At 31.4% G+C, this 18207-nt stretch overlaps 1 protein-coding gene across 2 annotated transcripts; it reads left to right on the forward strand.

The window, feature by feature from the left end:
- The first annotated feature begins 1474 nt into the window (after positions 1–1474).
- On the forward strand, positions 1475–2954 carry LOC114289914 (protein CDI). Of its 2 annotated transcripts, none has more exons than XM_028233751.2 (2): positions 1475–1774; positions 1849–2954. In XM_028233751.2, the coding sequence occupies exon 2, from the start codon at positions 1873–1875 to the stop codon at positions 2719–2721; it is 849 nt and encodes a 282-aa protein (XP_028089552.2). In that variant the 5' UTR covers positions 1475–1774; positions 1849–1872; the 3' UTR covers positions 2722–2954. The 2 variants fall into 2 exon arrangements, with proteins under 2 accessions (XP_028089552.2, XP_028089554.2); XM_028233753.2 differs by having other exon boundaries at positions 1543–1765.
- The last annotated feature ends 15253 nt before the right edge of the window (positions 2955–18207 follow it).

The following is an 18207-nucleotide window of genomic DNA, read 5'->3' on the forward strand; positions in this document are numbered from 1 at the left end:
TCAAATTCAAAATTAAGAGGGAAGCCTAACTGCAGACATGGCGTAGTGGAACTAACTGTAAAGAAGTATGATCATCAATCATGGAGGGATGCTTCGACGGTTAGAAGCTCATTTCGACAGTTATCATTGAGAAGTATAAATAGCAGAGAATACCCCAAGAAGAAGCCACAGACTCAGATCCAGAGACCAGTTTTTATCTACTTTATTTTCCTTATAGTTTTACATTTCTTGTTCTTTACATTTCTGTACTTCAAATTCTTGTATTCACTTTATTCATAGAAGTAGTTTCAAGTATCTTGTTGCTGTAAACCTCTGAGAGGCTGGATCAGATCATTGTAAGTTTTTCATTTTCATTTAATGAAATGCTGCAATTATTCTTCATTTAATTATTGTTTATCAAATTCTCCTAAACAAGCCACCAGGAAAAGTCCTCTTCATTGAGGTTGAAAAAACTAAAACACAATCTTCTGATAATTAGTTGACAATTAATCTTCTGTAAGGACTAATCAATCCTTGCTGGCACGTTTAAAATTACAACACTAACTTTCAAAAGTCAAAAAAGTCAACAAATTCAAAACTCTTTTCAAAACATACAACAAACAAACTTTTTCTTTTCGAATCATAATTTTAAAACTCACAAACTCAAGATATAATTCAATTCTTAAATCATAATTTTAAAATCCTATCAAACGCTACTTTTTAGTTTCAAAAGTTTAATGTAAAAATAAATAAATAAATAAATAATTCTTATGGGATTAAAAAAAATTCTTATGGGATACTGCCCGTTACTGCTAAGCTAGTGTCCATAAAAAGATGCAGGGTGTGTTTGGTTTGGTTTTAGAAAATAAATTTTCAAAAAAAGTTTTGGGAAAAAAGTTATATATTTTTTTTAATTTATTTGATTGTATATTTTAAAAATCGTTTTGGAGTATGGGAGTTTGAGATAATTTGATATTTTGTTGTAATTGAGTAGATGTGTGTGAGAGAAAAAGTAATTGAAAATGAGAAATGAGAAAGAAAAAGTGATTGATTGATGTGTAAGAGAGATAAAAGTGATTTAAAATTTTTTTCTTTAAAATCACTAAATTATGTGCATGTTTGGTATCTCCTAAAATAATTAAAAAATTAAAGTCGCTGGAAAAGTAAAAAAGTAACACAATTCACATGTTGAAGGGAAACAAAAAGTTGAATAGACAAAGAATAAAAATACAGAAATACCCCTTCAAACAGTGCATTTTTTGGTCAAAAGAAAAGTGTAGCATATACAGAAAGCATGCCAAAAAGTCAAAAGAGTAGGAAGGTAATTTTGCTAGTTGATATAATATTTTAATATATATTTTTTTTATAAAAAGTTAAAAATTTACTTTAAATATACATATTTTTTATCTATTTTTTTAATCAAAAAATACACTTATATAATTCATCTTAATCCCTAAACAAAATTATGAAAAAAATTCTTCAAAAATTATTTCTTAAAAACCAACCAAACCAGGCCGCAAAATCTTGAGGGATAAATTTCTCTCTCTCACTCTCTGATTCACCGAGAAGCGTGTTTTGACAGTTGTACGAGCGTATGAGCTAAATTCCCGTACACACCATTCCATTGACAACTGTTTGGCAATCATGTGAATCCCCTCCACCCCCTATGTCGGTGCCTCCCAACCCCAAGAAAAAATCTGACTGCTAATGCTTTTTCTCTTTTAAAGCTCTCTCATTCCAAGCTAGATCTATTCTCATACTCTCTCTCTCTCTCTCTCAATCAAAGGTCTCAAAGGTACTCTACATTTCCCAATCTTCATACTCATTTACAGTTTATGTGTTTCTAATTGAATTAACTTGATTTCGCAGCTTTAAAAATCTTGTTGGATCGCAATGTCTTCGACATTGGTAGCATCTTTGAATCCCAACGGCGAAGAGGTAAAATCCGCAAACCCTACCCTCCATTCTTCGAATTCGAGCAATGGCAAGCCTTGTTCCATCAATGCCACCGCCACCGCCACCACCACCACCAAGCCATTCAAGATCTTCGTTGGCTACGATCCCCGCGAAGACCTCGCTTTCGAGGTCTGTCGCCACTCCATCCTCACACGAACTTCAATCCCCGTTGAGGTCTTGCCCATCAAGCAATCCGAATTGAGACAAAATGGTTTGTATTGGCGAGAAAGAGGCAAACTCGAGAGCACCGAGTTCTCTTTTAGTCGATTCTTGACACCTTACTTGGCCAATTATGAGGGTTGGGCTATGTTTGTTGATTGTGATTTCCTTTACTTGGTTGATATTAAGGAATTGTGTCAATTGATTGATGATAAATTTGCTGTAATGTGCGTTCAACATGATTATACACCTAAAGAGACTACCAAGATGGATGGCGCGGTTCAAACCGTGTATCCGAGGAAGAATTGGTCTTCCATGGTGTTGTATAATTGTGGCCATCCCAAGAATCGGGTGTTGACGCCCGAGGTTGTCAATTCTGAGTCGGGTGCCTTTCTTCATAGGTTTCAATGGTTGGATGATCATGAGATTGGGGCTGTCCCTTTTGTTTGGAACTTTCTTGTGGGTCATAATAAGGTTGTTGAGAATGATCCGACTACGTTTCCAAAGGCCATACATTATACTCTTGGAGGACCGTGGTTTGAGGCTTGGAAAGATTGTGAATTTGGAGATCTTTGGATTAAGGAAATGGAGGAATACAACAAGGCAATGGAGAAAAAGGTAGATTAGGTAGTCAGTCGTAGCCGATGACTCAAAAATTTCTTAATTCATATGCAATGTTTAGATAAGATAATTGTTGGCTCGCTATTGTTTTTCCTAGATCGGTACTATTTTAGTAGTTACATAGGCATTACTGGCATATATGCTATGTGGATCATGAGATCTTCCTATTGTTTACTTTCAATTGTTTTTATATTCAATTGTAATTCTACACCTGCGTGTAATATCAAATTCATTGATCATTTGTATTGCGTTAATTGTGGTATTATAGTTATGGTTGTTTCCACACATTGTATCGGTTTTAGTGCTGTCTGATGTCCATTTCCAGAATCCTCTTGATACTTCTGTTACGTGGACGACCAAAATTTACTGGCAATGTTCCATCAGTTGAACGCTGGACATGTTTACCTTGGCCAAATGCACCCTTTTCTGCCCTTCCTGTCTGTATTAAAGATACCATTAACGTGCTGTGTTTGGATCATAAAATTTGGGTAGCAATTTAGGAAGGAAAAGGAAAATAGAAAATATAAGTGAAATATGAATAAAATATAGTTACATTTCGCCTACCTTTTTCCTGTTTCTTTCAAATTCACTATACAAATTTATGATCCAAACACAACCTAAGTTGAAAGTTCTTTCTTATTTGTAGTGTCGGACTGTTTGGTTGCATTCCTTTGTAACATATGCACACAATATATATATATATATATATAAACGCAATATATATATATTTTTTTTTTCTTTAGACAAGTGCATGTATTACATCTACTTGTAGCAGGGGAAAAGATTTTTGCTCTGTAGTTGTCTATGGTTTGTACTTGAGAGTTGAGATCTTTCTAGCATTTCTAAACTTTTGGAGCTTCACTAAATTTCTTACCACTAGTAAGTAGTCATAATCATACCAACAATAACCTAATATGTTTGGTTGTTTGATTGGTCAATGCTTTGGAGCTTCACTGGAAGTATTACTCCTAGAGAACCCTTTTTTAATTCTGAAAGGAATGTGCCTGTATTAAACTTGAACCAATTAAACATGTGCTGTTAGGTACATACACAAAACATAGAGCAGTCTTCCCCACTTCCTACCTGTTGCTAATTTTTGTAGTTGAATCAGGAAGTCTATGGACATCCTCTCTGCAGCTGGATAAGCACGATTTCCAATACATCAAAAGTTGAATTTCTAGGTCGATGGTTCCCAATTTATAGTACCTTTAGGAGTAAGAGGAGATATTCCCTCTTGTAGGTGGGTTGGGCGAGTCTCACGATTCTCTATTTTGAAATATTTTAAGAGATGAGAGAACAACGACTGAACGGCCATAGCTCTTTTTCGAATAATCAAGCTTGTTTGTCTCTAATGTGAATGAGGAATGCAAGATAGCCATGTTTGAATTATGGATTTGGGTAGGAATTTGGAAAGAGAAAGGGAAAAGAAAAGGCGAGATAAATTGAGAAAGAATGTAGTTTATATTTCATTCACATTTGTCTCAATCATGGATTATGATTTCCTATGGTTATCCTCCAGTCATAAAGAGGAAACAAAAGGCAAATCACATGTGGTTACTAGTGAGCCTATGCATTGCTCTATGTTTTCCCCTTGTTAACAGATGCATTATCACCACTCCTATTTTTTGGAATTTGTTTACCTTTTCCAATTCTAAGGATGCAATAATAGAAAGTTTTCATTTGAACAATTTTGCTATATGAAAGCAGCTCAGATTCTGAGAATGCTACATTGTCAATGAGTTTGAAGTCCAAATGTTAGAGATGTGGCTTGCATCTATTTCTTCTTCCTCTGTAAACAGCAGCTGCAAGTATCTTTTGATCATCGCCGAGTGCATTTAAAATGACTTGCTTGTTTCTTGATTTGTTCCAAACATTGAAATCTATTTGATTTCTTGTTATAAATTCTTAGGTTTTAGTTGGAGACTGTTGGATAAATATTTTATTCTGGAACCAACCAAGTTTACTGCACACTAACAGCTTCTTTAAACCCCTTTAATAGTTATCCTTAGCTTCACTGTTAACCATCATTATATGCCTTGAATATGGCCCTGCAGTCCATTTCAAGTACTTGTAATGCCTTAAGACAGGCATTACACCATCCTCCCCCTCTGAGGGCTTCCTCTCTGCTCTTGAATTGTGACCAAATGGGATAATTTCCATTTGCTTAAATTTTATTAAAAAATAAAATGAAAATAAAAATAAATTTGGGATGATTTCCTGCAGAGAAATGTATATGGTTTCTGTTGAATTATGGTTTCTTAGATCAATTGTATGCCTAATGTGGCTACTTGGGATTGCGTTATCGTTGCTTCCTTGCTTATAGCTCTGATGAAACTCAGTAATAGCAACCTCTGTTCAAGGGGTTCATGAAAACAGGTTTCCACCTTTAAGACTTCGACTGGTTAATTTTATTTTCTGGGCTGCAGTGTCATTCAGTGTGGGCATCCAATAACTTCTCCTGATTGTTCGCTATGAAGAGTGCTATTAGTTCCACTGCATTGGTTCAACCAGCTCAATTGTTGTAAGGCTTTTTGTGCTTAGGAATAGGCAACTCATTTTATTCACAGCAAGCAATCTATGTATCACCGTGGCACAATACAGTCAAACTCTTCAAAATGAAATGTTGAACTACTTGTATTGTATATGTCTCCTCTCTCATCTGGCAAGTATTTTACTTTTGATTATTTTCGCAATTAATGCTCCGTTTATTTGGGTGAAAAATATTTCAACGAAAAATATTTTTCATAATTAATAGAAAACAAACTTATATCGGCAGAAAATATTTTTCACTTTCAACCGAAAGAAAATGTTTTTTAAATTAAAATCTTATCAATGTCATCAAATTATCACCGTTATTTTCATCTCCACCACCACACTGCAGCTATTGCCACCATACCACCACACTGCGGCTATTGCCACCATCAGTGTCGGTATCGCCGAGGTTGCCACCATCCCACTACCATATCACCATCTCCACATTCATTTCACCACCCCCTACGAAACATAAAAAAATATTCTTTATTTGTAAATAATTTTTTTTTCCAAACAAATGGAGTGTAAGAAAATGAGAGTTATTTTTAAAACAAACGGACTGTAAGAAAATGAGAGAGAGAGAGAGAGAGAGAGAGAGAGAGAGAGAGGTGTATGCCTCCTGTCCTTATACAGATTTATATGGAGTTCTAAAGAATCTCCCCCCCCCCCCCCCCCCCCCCCCCCCCCCCGGCACATTAACTTCCTCTTTTAACTTGATTTAACCTCCATTTGGGAGGTACCATTTAATTAGCCTCATTATCTTATATATGTATGATCAGTGACAAGGTCATTTTGGAAAGCCTCGTTGATTTCTTTGTCATATCTATTACTATCAATATTTTGAGAAAATTTTTTGTTCTGAACTTTCCGTATTTGCCAAAAGAGACAGACAATAAAGTGCAGGTGCCAACGAAAATTGCAAAATGGATTTTTTTTTTTCCCTCTAAATTAAAAAAAAAAAAAATTATATACAAGTCCAATTTTTACATTCAATGATGTGTAAGTGAGATGGTTGATTAATAATTAAAAAATATATAAGAGAGGAAAATAACACATGAAAATAATTGATTGATTGATCATTAGACTTGAAAAGTAAATCTAATTTTTAGATTAAAATAACAATATTTAAAAAAAGAAAAAAAATCCAGACTTCCATGGGCTTCCCAATATCTTGATATAGCCACTGATCTTGTCTAACTTTTCTCTAGCCCAGGATTCCATGAGTTATTATTAAATATAAGTTGATAAATATTGAGTAAATTTTACATGCATTCTAAGAATATTAATTAGAACTAATGTCACGTAATTCAGCTAATATATGAATGATAGTAATGAATTACAGATTGTGTGGGTGCCAAAATTATACTAGCCCAACACAATTGGGCCCAAATGGAGGTCAGCCCATTGGGCAGATATATTGGATCCAATTAGAGCTGAGTGAGATTGGATAGAACAATTGTTGAATAGCGGCCCTCAATGTTTGGTAGCCGAGCAGAGCAGTTCAGAAAAGTTGGTGTCTCGCCGAGTAGTCGATTCTTCTCCATAAAGTGCAATGGAGGAATGGGCCCTGACAGGGGGTGCATAGTAAAAAATACAAGGAGAAATTTTATAAAAAAGGGGGAGAGAACTCAGGAATCAAGTATGTTCTAAATAGTTTATTTAGAGAAAAGAGCAAACAATATATTTGAAAGAAGAAAACTAATTAGATCGTCGGAATGCTAATTCCAGCACCTCCAACCGGAATTATTCTTCTGTTTCAAGTGACCATCAAAGGACTGCTCCAAGATCTACTTGGATAAAACAGTATCCCAAATTCATTCTCTCATATTGCATTATGTATATAAATATAACAAAATCTTAATTATTAATAACATTTCTTACCATCATTCAAATGTTTATAATATAATCATAATAATTCGTATTTAACATTATAAAAAACACCTTGTTACAACATCTAAAAAGATGGTTGAGGTTGTCCATATATGCAGGACACCTGGGGCAAGTGTACTCATTAGCAAGATTCTTGATGCATTTCACACTACCCAAATGAAGCCCTTCAATTTATGAGAAATTTTAAGCTTCCAAATCCAAAGCCAACTTCTACCATTGTAATCCTAATAAGTGATTGTCATATGCAGAGCCATTAGAAGATGACTATATGTGGATCCCCTCCAATGAGGGGTAATAAGGAAAGTCACATATTGAGGCAAATAAATTAATTGCATATGTTGGAATGTTTTGAAGAGAGAGAGTTCAATAGTAGGGGTCATTAATGAGACACAACCGGACTTATTTAGTATTGTATTCAAATCTCATATTTTAATGAGTTTTTCAAGTTTTGGCTAATTAATAAGTAGGTACAGATCATACCTATTTAAAAAATTAAAACCACATCTTACTCATAAATCTAAATCTTACAAACCAAAATCAAACCGAACCAGGGTTACATATTTTTCATTACACTTATATTATTAAGTTGTATACAATTTTCATTAGTTTTTTTTTTTCTTATTTACTTTCCAACATAATTCAAGTATTTTGATTTTTTTTTTTTTTAACCTTTTTGCATCTCATGTAATCAAAAGATAATCAAGTAACATATAATACCAACAAGTGGAGGGAAAAAAATTGAAAGAAAAACACAAAAACATTAAATATGAGAACCAAAAAAAAAATTCAAACTAAACATTAGATAAAATAAAATTAAACAAAACATTATACTTACCCTTGCGGGCCCGTACGGGCAGGGATTATGGGGGGCTCCCATTACAAACTTTTATCCAAAGTTCTAAATCATCTTTTATGGGTTGAGACAGATTGGGCAATCAAGTTGGCCGGGACGGGTCATGGGAAGAATTGGTCAAATTAAGTAATATCGGAACATCACAAGTTTATATATTTATATAATGATATATAATAATTTATTTATTATTATTAGTATTATTTTAGAATTATATATCCATTTAATCTCTATAATTGATTATGAAAGTACTTGGCCTCATCATTTTAGTCCAAAGAGCGTCAAGCCTTATTGACCAAATTAGGTCTAAAGAGCTCTTCGAATGGCTTTGATACATATTACAATCTTTTACGTGTATGCATATATTTATAGATAAATTACATTGATTTTTTCTTAAGTTTAAAAAAATTTAATAAATTCTACAATAAATTCCTGCACAACCGCCACTATTATACAAGTGTTTAGTCCCGTTTCGAATTTTATTTTTATAATTTGAAACGTTCACGTTTTAAGATACATCAAATATAATATACTTACAAAAGATCAAGTTAATCGAATATTAGTAACTTTTTTTTTTTTAAACTAAAAAAAAAGAGATAATCATTTCATCAAATCACATTTGTATTCAATTTTATTCTTAAAATCATTCTATTCATTTTTTTTTTTTAATAGAACAAATGTGATTTGATGAAAATGTTATTAATATCCAATTAACTTAATTTTTGAAAGATATATTATACTTGATATATTTTTTAAAAATAAACAATTAAAATTATCAAAATAAGACCTAAAATAAACTCAAAAAGTTGTACAACAGTGACCCTAATTTCAAAATTTATAACCCACCTAGTAAGTATTAAAAAAAAAAAAAAAGTGCAATTAATTATTATTTTTTTTATCGTAAGAGCAGTTATTTAACATGATTATATCACAAATTAATTTGGACCATACATTTAGGGAAATGATAGAGAGCTCTAAATATAGAGCTCTAATTTGAGCTCTAATGATGTGTCAAAGCAAAAAAAATAAAAATAAAAACAAAGGGAAATGATAGAGAGCTCTAAATATAGAGCTCTAATTTGAACTCTAATGATATGTCAAAGCAAAAAAAAAAAACAAAACAAAACAAGGCACAAATATCACATCAGGGTGGGACCCACTTTCCCATTAGAGCTATTAGAGCTCCTATATTAGAGCTTTAAAGCATTTTTGAAAAACAAAACAAGGCACAAACATCACATCAGGGTGCGACCCACCTTCCTATTAGAGCTATTAGAGCTCCTATATTCGAGCTCTAAAGCATTTTTGATACATTTATGTTAGACCCACATAAAACAATGAATAATGCTTGGGATGTGAAAACCCATCTTTTAATTATTCTTTAAAGAAAATTTATTAATTAATTTTGTCTACAGTCTATCTGAATTATACATTAGTGTAAAAGTTAGTTTTAAATTGACTCAATTCAATCGCTAACAAGACATTATTAAAAATAATAATTTTGTGGGTGTTCAATATTTGTTGTTTATAAATTATTTTAATTATGATTCAATATAATAACTATTCTTACTAAATACCTTAGTTAAAAATCTTAGTGTGTCAATTTTCAGAAACCCACACAAAAAAAAAAAAATAAAAAAATAAAAAATAATACAAACAAACAAACCATGGGCAAACAACTCATAGTTCCTACCAAACCCACCATCTCTTAGAAATTAGGAAACCATAAAATTTAGGGAAAGCTCATTCTTAGAACTTGGAGAAAGGGAATGGAATATTTTTGAGAAAATAAAATAATGGAAAGAATAAGAGGGAGAGAGAGATGTCTTCAATATTTGTATGCATGCAAGCCTTCCTTGTGCATGCAAGCATCCGATGAAAAAAAAAAAAAAAAAAAAAGAGAGAAATCCCCAAAGCCACCAAGCTTGGTGTTAGGAGAGGAAGAAGAGTAGGAGATTAAAGAAGCCAAAATTCTCAACCATTTTGTCACTCTATTACTAAGTAAGAAAACCCTCTCAACCCTCTCATTTTTTTTATATAATTGAAATTTTTCCGATTATGTACATTTGATACATTGTCTAAAACTGTGTTGAGAATAATCTGTCTTGAATCTGCCAGCATGTTACTCAAATTTTTAGACAATTTTATACTCAGAATTTTGAGATGATTTCTTCTACAAAGTTGTTGATAATGATGTCTAGTTTATCCAGAAATTTTTGGAAACAATTTTTGAGCTTTCTACGAATTTAGACAAATTTTTAACTAAATCTGAAACTGTGTTGAGAATAATCTGTCTTGAATCTGCCAGCATGTTACCCGAATTTTTAGACAATTTTATACTCAGAATTTTGAGATGATTTCTTCTACAAAGTTGTTGATAATGATGTCTAGTTTATCCAGAAATTTTTGGAAACAATTTTTGAGCTTTCTACGAATTTAGACAAATTTTTAACTAAATCTGAAACTGTGTTGAGAATAATCTGTCTTGAATCTGCCAGCATGTTACCCAAATTTTTAGACAATTTTACACTCAAAATTTCGAGATGCTTTCTTCTACAAAGTTGTTGATAATGATGTCTAGTTTGTCCAAAAATTTTTGGAAGCAATTTTCGAGCTTTCTACGAATTTATACAAATTTCTAACTAAATCTGAAACTGTGAGACAGATTTTACCATGTATTTGAAAATTTATTTAAAATTCTATACTAAGCCAAATCTGGAAATTTCTAACTAAAAGATGAAATTTGAGAAGTCTAGTTTCATGATAAATTTTTATATTATGGGTTTGATCTATAAATTTAAGCATGGAATTAATGTAAGGAAATGTGACAAATCTGTGTCATAAACACCCTTGGAATTTCTTTAGAATTATTTATAAGTTATTTTTGGAAAAATCTTTCTGAAAAATAACCATAACATGTTTATTGAGTATCCTGTAGATTGATATGAATTTTAGAGTTGTATAAGTAATGTATTTATAATTTTATTTGCAAGGTTTATACTCTGAAAATTTTTCTGGACAGAATAAAATTACCACTTTAATATTATGCTAGTCTAATTTTGTAAATCAAAAAATTTGTGCATGTGTGTATTTAGGGTTTAATTCTTGTATCTAAATTATTATTTCATACCATGGTTTAAATAAATTGTTTATTTAAATTCTGTACTTTTATTTAGTATTGTGTGACACGTGCAATATTTTATGATTGGGAATTTTAATGAGTTGGTATAACATTACTTGTGATTAAAAATTTGGAGTTATTTGTGATTAATATCAAAATTAACTGAAATGATTAACGGCATATACAAAGTTAACAATCGACGATTAATACCAGTTGTTCGGGGTGAGTCTTGGTTTAAAGACTGTACGGAATTAAGAGTTGACGGTTAACACCGGTTGTTCAGGGTGAGCCCTGGTTTTGAGAATTCTCACGTAAATTGTGTTGCGAAACTCTAAGATGGCACTGGACTTATTTGAACCCTTTTCGGTATTCGGTTTTGGAATAAGGGTGGATGTGCAGGTGGCACACAGGGAGGTTGCTTACCCCTGGCAGACCGTTTCCTTGGGGCAGACCACGGATGCCACTACTTGGGTATATAACTCCGGACGTGGGCATCCCTGGTAGTTACGGTTGGTAACACTTAAATATTTGACCAAGGGAGGGTTTCAAATTAACCGTTGCCATGCTTAGTGGTTGGTAAGTTAAATCTCTTTGGTGAGATTTTGAGTGTCACCTAAATTATTAAAATTACTGAAACTATTCTAATGGTTGTAATTTCTGTGTATAATTATATTGTTATCTCATGTTTAGAATATTATTATTTGTCTCTTAAAAATAATGGTAGGTTGGTTACGTTTTCTTACTGTGTTGCAAAACTCATGGCATATATTTTGTTGCCCTAGCGTTTCATGCCAGATTATGTTGAAGAAGGGACTGAGGCTGAAATTGGAGCTGCTGCCAATATCGAACCTTGGCTGACTTAGAGTCAATATTTTGTCAGAATAAAATCCTGTTATCCCTTGTATTAGGATTAAACTATGTTGTGACGTTGTGTGTGAACTTGTAGTTTTATTCTGTCGTTGGACTTTGGCTTTGTAAGAACTTAAAAGTTCCTAACTAGTAGTTAAAATTTTATCTAGCAAGTTATTGTTATTTAAATCTTATGACGTTTCAAAAAAAAAAAAAAATTGGGGCGTCACATGGGACCCCCTTTTGGGGGTCACCCCCTCACCCTCTTTGCCACGTGGCGGGTGGTGATTGGAGGAGCAGGAAAAAAAAGAAAAAGAAAAAGAAAATGTAACCAATGAGAGAGAGAGGGAGTCAAAGGGGGTGGGGGGAAAAGGGGGGATGAATCATTGTTGTAAAACAATAATTCTCCATCAATCGAATTGGGCAAGACCGAATTGCCCGAATAACATGTGAGACATACGCCCCACGCCACCTCATCAAACCTAATAATCAGCAAGCTTCAAATATTATGAATCCACCCGTATAAATTGAAATAATTAAAACCTATATATATTTTTAAAAAAATTAAAATTGTGTAAAATCTTATAAGTAATAATTAGGATTTTTTTAAGGTCTCTGGTATTATAATTTTATAGCATAAAGGACACTCAATATTTTCATAATGTCTAAGGTCTCTCAACATCAATCCAGAGAAAATTCGATCCAGAGAATTTCTCTGGACACATTACAGAGAAAATTTCAAATTTCTCTAAGTTTTTGTGAATTTCTCTAGACTATAAGGGAATTTTCACTGACTTTTTGTGAATTTCTCTGAGTTGTAAGGTAATTTCTCTAGACTGAGAGAATTTCTCTAGGGCAGTTTATCAAATCAATAGAACAGCAGATTCAACTCTACCTATTTTGTCATAGAGAAATTCTCTTGAATTTTTAGAGAAATTTTGAAAATTTCTCTGACCTTCCCCTAACCTTCTCTCTCTCCAAAATTTCTCTGGCCTTTCCTCTCTCCAGAGAAATTCCCCCTTTTATTTACACAATAATCATAGATACAAACCAGAGAAATTTAGTCCATTCCAGACAAATTTACTCAAACTCAGAGAAAATCGCCTTCAAACCGAGAGAAATTCACTGAAATCCAGAGAAAATCCCAAGAAAATCTTAAACAACCAGACTGGGAGTCCACCATGAGACAAATATAGATGAGCAGCATTTTTGGATTTATCAGAGCACTAGAGATTTATATCATGTAATACTAAACAAAGAACAAAAAATCTTGAGGATTGTTCTTTCATCATTTTTCAAAGTTCAAACAAGCAATAAAAATTGCTTTATGATAAATTTATCCAATATAATTCATGTCGTATGTGTAAATTAAGCTAAAAATGCATGACAGAGAAGGAGGGGAGAGAGGCAAAAACAACATTAAGCAATATAATCTACTTTCACTCAAACCAGATCCACATATATACATGCCTAACTATTTTGGCAATGGAGGGTGGCGGAGGTGAACTCGAGCGTGAGTGAACCATCAGCAAAACCGTGTGTCCGGTGGAGGTCCGATTTGGTGATGACGGGGTAGATCCATCGTGAAATTGATCTGAAGGGAGAGGCGCTGGCAGTGGTGCCGATGACAGCAACAGTAGAAGAGACGGTAACTGCAGCAGAGGTGAAGTGATAAGATCGGAGAGAGAGAGAGAGAGAGAGAGAGGATAGAGAGAGAGAGAGAGTGGTGGGATTGGAATAACAAAGGCAAATAAGCTTAAGAAGAGAAACAACAATGAACGAGGCTGAATTGGAGGAGAAAGTGATATCGAAGAAGAAGGTTGAGTTTGGGGATTTGGAGGAGTGGAAGAGAGCAGCGAGAGAGACACACACAGAGGGTGAGATATATATCAAATTTCTCTATGATAGATGGGAGAGACCTTGGACATCAAAAAATAATATTATGTATCTCTTCCATTACTAAAAATGGAAGAGGGACTTTAAACTAATTTTCCCTAATAATTATATGCATTTAATTACAGCACTTAGGGCTGAAATAAAATATAATTTAGATTATATTTTTGAATTAGAACCTAAGTTAAATAGATTAAAAAAAATTGACTAGTGTTTCAGGAGAATCTGTAATAAATTATAATCAAAGAATTACTAGCATTAGGGATAAAATATTCTTAGACAAGGCAAGTGTAGATTACCAATGAAAATTTTGGCAAGAGTTAATATTAAATTAATAAATCCGCAATTGAAATTGGTATCAGAGTCTGGTTTCTCAACTTTACCAATAACATTTGCATGAGTATTAAGTATAGTGAAGAAGTAGAATCTGATAACTTAAATAATAATACTTCTTTACAAATAATAATAGAACAAAATAATACTTTAATTAAGTTATTAAAAGAAATCAGCGAAACTATTAGAAATAATAAACGAAATTAGACATTTAATACAAGATCCAAAAAAAATAAGTAGTTATTTTAGAAGAAAAACAAAAATATTTAGATCCGTATCCTTACCCATATAAAGGAAATGATTCAGAAGAACCGTTTGAATTAGTTTCACTTGAAAATAATAAAAAAAATAATGGAGTTACGTAAATATAATCTAGACCGATTAGAAGAAATGACTGAAACAGAAAATGATAATGAAATAAAATATAAAATAATATTAGAAATAATTGAACGACTAGATAAAATAGATGAACACATAATAGAGGAAATAAATAATAATATAATAGAACTAGACGAAGATATACATAAACAATTAGGATTAATTAGTTTGGGAAAAATGGAATATATTTCCCTTGAAGACTTAGAACAAGTAATGAGAGGTAGTGAAACAGGAAAATAAAAAGAAAATAATATCCTAGAAGACTTCGAGGAAACTAATAATTTTGAAGATATTGAAATGGCAGTGGTTAAATAAGAAGGAAGTAGTTCATCTGTCCCAACTAATCCAAATCATCCAATTTTTAGAAACTTCCCCGATAACAACTGGAAGATGATACTAGAAATTATGATTATAGAAGAAGAATGAGACACTATAGTTATCTAAATAGAGGATCATATGCTAGTGGAATACATAATTATGCAAACTTTATTCCCAGAATACATAATTATGCAAACTTTATTCCTAGAAAGGAAATATTTTTTAAGAGAAGTACAAGCACTACTAAAACCAATAAATAATAAAGGATATTTATTAGATATTGATTGTGCTACAAATACAAGTGGATTAGTAAAACAATGGAAGAGAGGTAAGCATCATGTTTTAAATATCCACAGCTGAAGCATACAAAGTTTTCTAAATTATATTGAACATAGTTTCACGGGTATAACAGCATGCTGGTATGACAATTTGAAAGAAAGTGATAGAGAAAAATTAATAGTAGAAATTACTCCAGAAGGTATGTTAAATCTATTTGTAAAATATATTGAAGATAAATTCGTAGGAAAAGAGTGAAATGAGAATAAAAGGAAAAGATAATGAGTCATAAAATTAAATATTATAGAAATATGAAATATGGAATATATAGAAAATTATATATGTGAATACTTCTATTACTATTATCAAATTGGTAGAAACAAAATTCATTTAATTATGTTTTTTCATAAATTACCATATCCTATAAATGTTAATATAGAAGAAAAATGTAAAAAGTGGTTAAAAGAATTAGAAGGTGCTACAAGTGACACCTGGGTCATAGAATTATATGTATAAGAGAATGGATAGAATAAAAATACATGAAAATGAAACAAAGAAGAAAAATGAAAAAGCAATATTTACATTGCTAACAAACATCTAACGCATGGAGGTATGAACCTTCACAAAGAAAACTTGCAATAAGAAAAAGAAAACGTTTTATAAAAGAAAAAGTTTTAATAAATAAAGAGGAGAAAAATATTATAAACCCCTCCCCCTCCCCTATAATTTTAATAAAAGAACATTTTTTTTTATAAAAAATAATTATTATCCAAAGGGAAAAAAGACTTATAAATGTTGGGCATATAAGGAAATAAGTCACTTTACAAATCAATGTAGAAACAAGAAGAATAATAAAATAATAGAAGCCTCAGGAAACTTGGATTATTTAAAGTTAGAAAAGAAGAAGCATAGAATTGGCTCTAAAAAATAACAAAGGAATAATAAAATTAAATGAAGAAGAAATAGAAATAGAAATAGAAAATTACAGCGATGCCAATAAAGAATTAATATTTATAATAACGAAAGAAATAAGTGTAGAAAACTTAAGAGGAGAACAATTTATCATAGAAAACGTCCAAGAAAAAGTAGAAAAAGGCTAAATATTATCAACAATATGAAAAGACGAAATATATCAAAAATTAATTTTAAAATTAAAAATTAAATATATGTATATATATATATATATGAAATAATATAAGGAGATATGGAAATTAAAAATTGTGAATATGATATACGAGAGATAATCATAATATATTAGAAAATAACAAAGATAATAAATATAAATATATACAAACAAAGAGTATACAAATACAAATTATACCGTTGTTTGATAATTGACATGATATATATATATATATATATATATATATATATATATATATGTATGTATTTTTATGTGATATTAGGCAACAAAATTTGGAAAGATCCATAATTAGTAGAATAAAGAGTAACCTATGTGGGGGGCCATTAGATTTTAATTACAAACCAGGATATTATATTAGGTTAAAAGATGGATTCATAAATAGATTTTTAACATTAAAAATAAAAACTGTAAAAATTGATATGCATAAAACCACATATTCATTATAGGTATTTTGGAATATAATATATAAGTTAGATAACACCATAGATCCTAAAATACAATATAAAATTATAAAAATAGATAAATTTGAACCTACTAATGAAATACGAATAGATAAAATTACATATAAAAGAATAACCCTAATGAAATTAAACTAGATAATAGATGGATGCCAATTCTAAAAATATTACAAAAAGAAACGGTATAATAAAAATTGATAATACAGGAAATATTAAAATAAAAACTCCTAGCACTTCGAAAGATAATGACGAAATAAATAATACAAGTATATCATCAGGAAGACACTCTATAGATAATTTTAGGATAAATTACAAATACATCTCCTGAGGTTTGCTTAGAATATAGATTGCCCTATAGTTTGAAAAATTACAAATACTCCCTTGTTAAAAAAATTTATTTAACAGAATTAACTAAAAAAAAGAAATTCATAATTGCTCTCCTGTATAATAATAAAATTACCTAAATTATTAATTGAAATATATTTATAACATTATTAAAAGCTGTTAATTGACTTGATTATTTATTAATAAAAGGGGCGATTTGTTATGAAATTAGAAATCTCAAGGGTGGAATGTAATTTCCAGAACCACAGATGGCGATTTGTATTTTAATCAAATCTCAGGGGGTATATTTGTGATTTACCCATAATTTTAATATACAATCCGATAGGAATTCAGTTAGTAAAAAGAATTATAGGATACAAAACTACGAGTGTGCCAATATCTAAAGATGAGGAAATCCAATGGCTTGGAGATGAAGAAGAGGCACAAAAGGAATATGACACATTTGTAAAAAGATATAGCAAAAAGAGTGAAGAAAATAAAATGTTATTAGCATACACTAATAGAAATAGTATATATATACCCATAAAAGTATGCCTAGAGGGATTTAAAAATTACGAATTATGTGCTTACTTAGATAACGGATGCTCAGTATGATTTGAGAAAAAGAAACTCTTTTCTGAGTATATGTGGAAAAAATAAAAACCACCATTAATATTTCGAATAGCTAATAACAGTACAATGATCCATAACGACACTATAGAAAACTTAATTATAGAAATTAATTCAACTGCCTTTATCATTCCTAAACTTTGGGCAATCGATCAATTATCACATGATATAATCATAGAAAATAACTTTCAACGATTATATAGCCCTCATACTCAAATGTTACACTCTGTTATGTTTACAAATATAACCAAATTAGTCGTGGCACTCATTCACCACCGCTAAGCTACTAAACCCACTTATAGTCTATCATCCATACAACACATAAGTAACTTGACCACTTAACCACATAATCGAGCCAAGTCCACAAAGATAACTACTCATCTCGGAACTCTCAAGGAATTCTCATAAGAAACCACGTTGATCAAACATGTTTCCAAAGAGACCTCAATGCAAGTTAATTGGCTACAAGCATTGTCCACGAAACTTAACCCTATGT

Source organism: Camellia sinensis, chromosome 4, assembly GCF_055761805.1.
Source record: "Camellia sinensis isolate YWXY chromosome 4, ASM5576180v1, whole genome shotgun sequence".
NCBI lineage: Eukaryota > Viridiplantae > Streptophyta > Magnoliopsida > Ericales > Theaceae > Camellia > Camellia sinensis.